At 42.9% G+C, this 5,242-nt stretch overlaps 1 protein-coding gene across 1 annotated transcript; it reads left to right on the top strand.

Moving 5' to 3' along the window:
* Positions 1–292: 292 nt before the first annotated feature.
* On the top strand, positions 293–1,943 carry LOC149827318 (uncharacterized). Its single transcript, XM_090018491.1, has 2 exons — positions 293–1,483; positions 1,809–1,943. The coding sequence occupies exons 1-2, from the start codon at positions 293–295 to the stop codon at positions 1,941–1,943; spliced, it is 1,326 nt and encodes a 441-aa protein (XP_089874617.1).
* Positions 1,944–5,242: the final 3,299 nt, after the last annotated feature.

Genomic DNA, 5,242 nt, shown 5'->3' with positions numbered 1-5,242 from the left:
CATGTTTTTTTTAACTAATGAACAGTAAAAAGGAAACCTCATTGTCATATTAGTTTCTTCCTGTCCAATACCATTGACCCCCCCCCCACAGTTGGTACGTTTTACTTTCTGCTATATTTAGTCCTCTCTTGCTAAACAGACCACCAATGATCCTTTCACGTGAATCTCTCTCTCTCTCTCTAAAGGAACAAGGCACAACAATGATAATGATATCTATGTCTTCATCCTTGTGTTCCCTTGAAATCATCTGCTAAAATCCCAAGCAAACAAAGGGAGAAAAGAAGAAGAAACAATGGCGAGCGTTAAGAGTCTTGTTACTCTGCTCTCCCTCCTTCCTCTGCTCACTGCAACAATGGCACAGCCATCTGCACTGCACCAACAAGACTTTGCTTCGCTAGTGGAGATCACGCGCAATTTGAAGGACCTCCCCGGGTCCGACTTCTTCTCTTCCTGGGACTTCTCGGCGGATCCGTGCGCATCCTTTGCTGGAGTCGTCTGCCAGCCGGACCCTGAAGGCAGTCCTCAGCAGAGGATACAGTCCCTCAATCTCGGCACTGGGCTCGCGAATTCGTCCGGCCTCACTGGGTCACTGAGCCCGGCAGTCGGAAACCTCACAGCATTGCTGCAGCTGGTGGTGTACCCTGGTGCGGTATCTGGCGAGATCCCAGATTCCGTCTGCAATTTGCAGTCCCTTCAGTATCTTGAAATCACAAGCAACAATTTCTCCGGCCGCATTCCGGCGTGCCTCGCCAATTTACAGAGTCTTCATACTTTAGATCTCGGGTACAACATTCTCCGTGGCCCGATACCGCGGAATTTGTCGTCGTCTTCCATGGGACTGAGAGTACTAATCCTCACTTCGAATTTCCTGTCCGGGCCATTGCCGGATTTCGATGCCCAATTCTTTCACATTGACATCAAAAGAAACCTTTTCACTGGGTTTCTTCCCCGGTTCCCGGCCTCGCTCCGGTACCTATCAGCCTCGCAGAACCGCTTATCCGGACTGCTAACCAATCTGGTCCCCCTTCCCCAATTGAGCTTCTTGGACCTGAGCATGAATGAATTCAATGGGAGCATACCACCAGCCTTATTCAGCTATGACATATCGTCTCTGCTCTTGCAGAGGAACAATCTCTCAGGCCAGATCACGACCATGGGTGAAGGTGAGAACCTTGCCGGCTCGACCGTCGATCTCAGCCACAACAATCTTAGCGGGGAATTGCCGGCCGGGCTCGCCGGCGTCGAGAACCTGTTCTTAAACAACAACAGGTTCACTGGATCAGTGCCGGTTGAGTATGCGAAGAGTGTTTATGATGGGAGTTTGAAGACACTGTATCTGCAGCACAACTATCTGACAAGTTTTCCGGTGCCGACCGGAGCCGAGACACCGGATTCAGGTTCGTTGTGCATATCCTACAATTGTATGGATCCGCCCGTTAGGCCACCCTGCCCAGCAAGCGCCGGGGAGCAGCAGTCGAGGCCGGTTATTCAATGCCCGATCTATAACGGCTAGTTTTTTTTAAAATTTTTTAATTTATTTGTTATATTATTATGCATATTGTTACTATTAACCTTGTTGGTCTACAGAGGAAGGAGAGAGACACCACAGTGAATAGTGTTTGCTTTGAAACTTGAGCCTCTCTCTCTCTCCATTTGAGCAGTGAAACTGTGGTACAAGGTTGTATATTCAAGGGATTTTCTGATCTACACCGTAGATTTTGTGATTGATTGGACGGATGTGATGAGCTTTCATCCTTTTTTTCATCTTTGTTGCTTTGTATTAATTGTTTTGTTTTTTGTGTGTATAGTTTTGTTTGGAGTTGGATGTGTTCAAGAAATTAGTGCTTGTTGTTGTTATTGTGGTGGTGGTGGTGGTGGTGGTGGTGGTGCAAGTGGTTGGAATGGATAAAAAACTTTTAGATGAATGTGGTGCTTTGGCATAGCTTGTCGTTGCAGTTGGAAACCATGGAAAATCACGACTTTTCTTGATTTGGGGCATCACCCACCAGAAAAGGTGAAATTTGAAAGTCCAGTCAATTCCAGATTTTCAAGCTGGGTCATGCCCTGGGCCAAGTCTATTATCGATTGGGCCACGCACCCAGTTGACCAGGCCCATCAATTGGCAGAGCTGGATCCCCAATAAACCTCGTTTTCGTCAGCAATGATCGGGATGGATGTGAGAATAAGTTTACCAAAACCTAGTTAAACGATGTCTCTTGTGGCAAAAACTTGGTTAAAGATCCTTCAATAGAGTCATCATTTTCCATGTGTTGCCAAAATGTGTTGTTGAGGATGAAGTTGCCAAAAACATCCTCTTGTGAATGGTATTAAATGAGCTGAACGAACCAAACATTAGGTGTTCAAGATCAGTTCATTTTTTTGTGGGGTCAAGCTGAGCTTAATCCCATAATGAGCCAGAGCTAAATAAGTCAAGTGCAAGCTGGTTCATTTTCGCCCTAAGGGGGGGGGTTGGCGTAGTGGGGTGGGGCCTTGGCTGCCATTGTTCCATTCCCATGGGCGTCACCCCTCTGCGCAAGCCAACTCGTAGCCTCATTTTCGCCCCCATAATGGACTGGTAATTATCATGATGACTTCAGGAAGTGAAGATGCAGAAACTCAGCTTCTAGATGCTAGTTCTTTTCGTGTCAAACTTATTAGTCTTTGTAATTTATATGCGCCATTAATTATTACAAAGATTATGGTAAGGAGGATGAGCTTAAAAAAAAAAGAGCTAAATTCCAAACATTATTCATGTCATAATCAACATGCTTTATTAAAGGATTGTGTCATTCATGATGGCATATTAATTCTCAGGGACTAATAAATTTATTGATGTGTACTAAGAAATGCAATGTGGTCTTTCATATTTAATTTAGATAAGGCTTATGGTCGTATTGACTGAAAATTATTTGAAAAAATCTCTAGTTCTCTTTGGGTTTTTTTATGATTGAGTCCATAAAATTGTGTTATTTATGAGGACAACTTCTTTTGTAATTATGATTAAATACATCCGAGGCAAGGTATTTCATTAAAGTAAAGAAATTACACAAGGTGAGCCATTGTCTCCATTTTTTAAATTTCTTACATTAATGACAAGAATAACCTGCTGATTACAGCTAAGAAAAGGAAAAGATTGCCATTTGGAAACTTACATCTTTGTTCCTTTAAATCTCACAAAGAGGGTTCATTGAAGATTAAAAAAAAAATTTGGTGGGGGAGAAATCTTGCCTTTAAAATATTTGTGACTACCTACTCAGCTACTCATATTGACTGGGATTTCTTGAAGCATGCACTTCTATTTATGGGATTTCACCCGAGATGTGTCCAATGCATAATGCTTTGTGTGTCGACTGTCTCTTTCTCCATCCTGATCAATGGCTCGCTTGGGCAAGCTTTTAGGAGCTCAAGGGGGATTTGGTAGGGTGATCTCATGTCGCCCTACTTATTACTGGTGGTGATGGAGTGCCTCACTAGACGACTACAGTATACGGCCGGAGGATTATGAAGATGTTTGGCTGCTGTGATTACACAAGCATAAGTGTCCAAGTGCATCATTCCTCTTTGCCAATGATGCTCTGCTGATTTGCAAAGCCACAAAGAGGTCTGTCTCTTCCATTGGAGGAATTCTTTCAGAATTTGAAAGCCATAAGTCCCTTAGCATTCCAATGAATATAGTGCATCAAAATCTGAGGCTATGCGCAGCATCTTGGGATCTCTCCCATTGAAATACCTTGGGCTCACCCGTTGTGAGGAAAGTTGGTGAGTCCCCTATGCATGGATTTGGTCACTAAGATTGAAAGTAAACTCCAAAGTTGAAAAGCTCACAAGTTATCCAATCTGGTGCACAATTGAAAAGAGCTTTGACAGGTTCTTATGTAGTGGAGCGGGTGAGGAGCACCACCCCCATTTGATAAAATGGAACTTATGCAGACCGAGAAAGGAAGGGAGAGTGGGGATCAGATTGGAACAAAGCCAACCTTGCTTTTCTTGGGTGTGCCATCTTGACACAAGACTCCATGTGGGAGAGGTTTGTAAAGGAGAAGGATTTGTCTAATCATAGCAAATGGATTGTCAAGCCAACCTTCTCTCTCTCTCTCTCTCCCCTTAGAATCTGCCACAAAGTCATCACCTGCCGGGGCATCATCCCTCGGCCCTGCCTCAGGACTTAACTCAAGAGAAGAGTCCTCACTACCGTCATCAATCTCGATATTGTTAAAAGGCTAAATGGAAAAACCAGGTAAGTTTTTTTTAACCAACTTATTAGGATTTTTCGAAGGAAAATAGAGTTTATTGCATGGCAAAGATTTTTTTCAAGTCATCCAAAGTTTTTTCAAGTTTTTTTTTTTTTTTTTTTGGGAGGGGGGGGGATTTTTTAAGGATTTTCAGGAATATTTTCCAATTTTCAAGCACTTTTTTCTGGAAAACTTTTCAAAATCCCAGTTTTTGAGTCGATTTGGACCCAACCTGCCCGGGTGACTAGGGATGGCAGTGGACCGGGGGGGGGGGGGATTGGGAAACAGAGCGCCACCCCACCTCTCTCTGTTTGGACCGGGGATGGAGGTTAAAATAAAAACCAGTGAGGAGATGGAGGCAGGGATGGATTTCTTCATGTTTTCTCAAAAAATCTCTAAATCCTAGTGTTTTACACTCGCCTTTTTATGAGAAATCATAAGATTTTGAGAGATTTCAAGTGTTTTAAAAAACCGGATATCAAGAATACTCATGGATTTCAAAACCACCAAAATGCAATTGATTTTCTCCAGATTTGGGTGGAAATCATAGTTTTTCTAAGGTGTTTGAAACCCAAAACAAGAAAACCGAACTTAGCCAAAATCTCTCAAAAAACGGATTGAAAAATCAAGAAAAAAAGAGGGAAAAGTGAGAAATAGAGTGTTTTTCAAATGAGCACACCTTTCATCCAAGTTTTTCACTTCCAAATCTGAGATGTCATGAGCATTTTTATCATTTTTACATCGGGGGCACTATCTTCTTCAAAAATCTATGGCCAAACAAAGGAGAAAGGTAGAAAATTATGAGAAAATTCAGTTTTTTTGACTTTCACATACCCTCTTGTCATCCTTTTGGATTGGATCCAACCTTTTTGGGTCATTCCTTTTGGATTGAACCCGGATGGGATCCAAACAATCCATCCTCCATATGGCATGGTTTGTACTCACACCCAAGCCCTTCCAACTTGTTGCCCATCGTATTTTGCGTCCACTTCATCCTTCCAAGTGTGGAT

Source organism: Nuphar pumila, chromosome 10 (assembly GCF_984573655.1).
Source record: "Nuphar pumila chromosome 10, dmNupPumi1.hap1.1, whole genome shotgun sequence".
Lineage (NCBI taxonomy): Eukaryota > Viridiplantae > Streptophyta > Magnoliopsida > Nymphaeales > Nymphaeaceae > Nuphar > Nuphar pumila.
Note: the sequence above shows the minus strand (reverse complement) of the source record. Positions and strands in the feature narration are given on the sequence as shown.

Bases quoted from the DNA above. Each gene is read 5' to 3' on its own strand.
- LOC149827318 (XM_090018491.1), top strand. From the start codon at position 293: ATGGCGAGCGTTAAGAGTCTTGTTACTCTGCTCTCCCTCCTTCCTCTG. The intron at 1,484-1,808 runs GTTATTCAATGC...TTGTGTGTATAG, and splicing joins GGGAGCAGCAGTCGAGGCCG to TTTTGTTTGGAGTTGGATGT.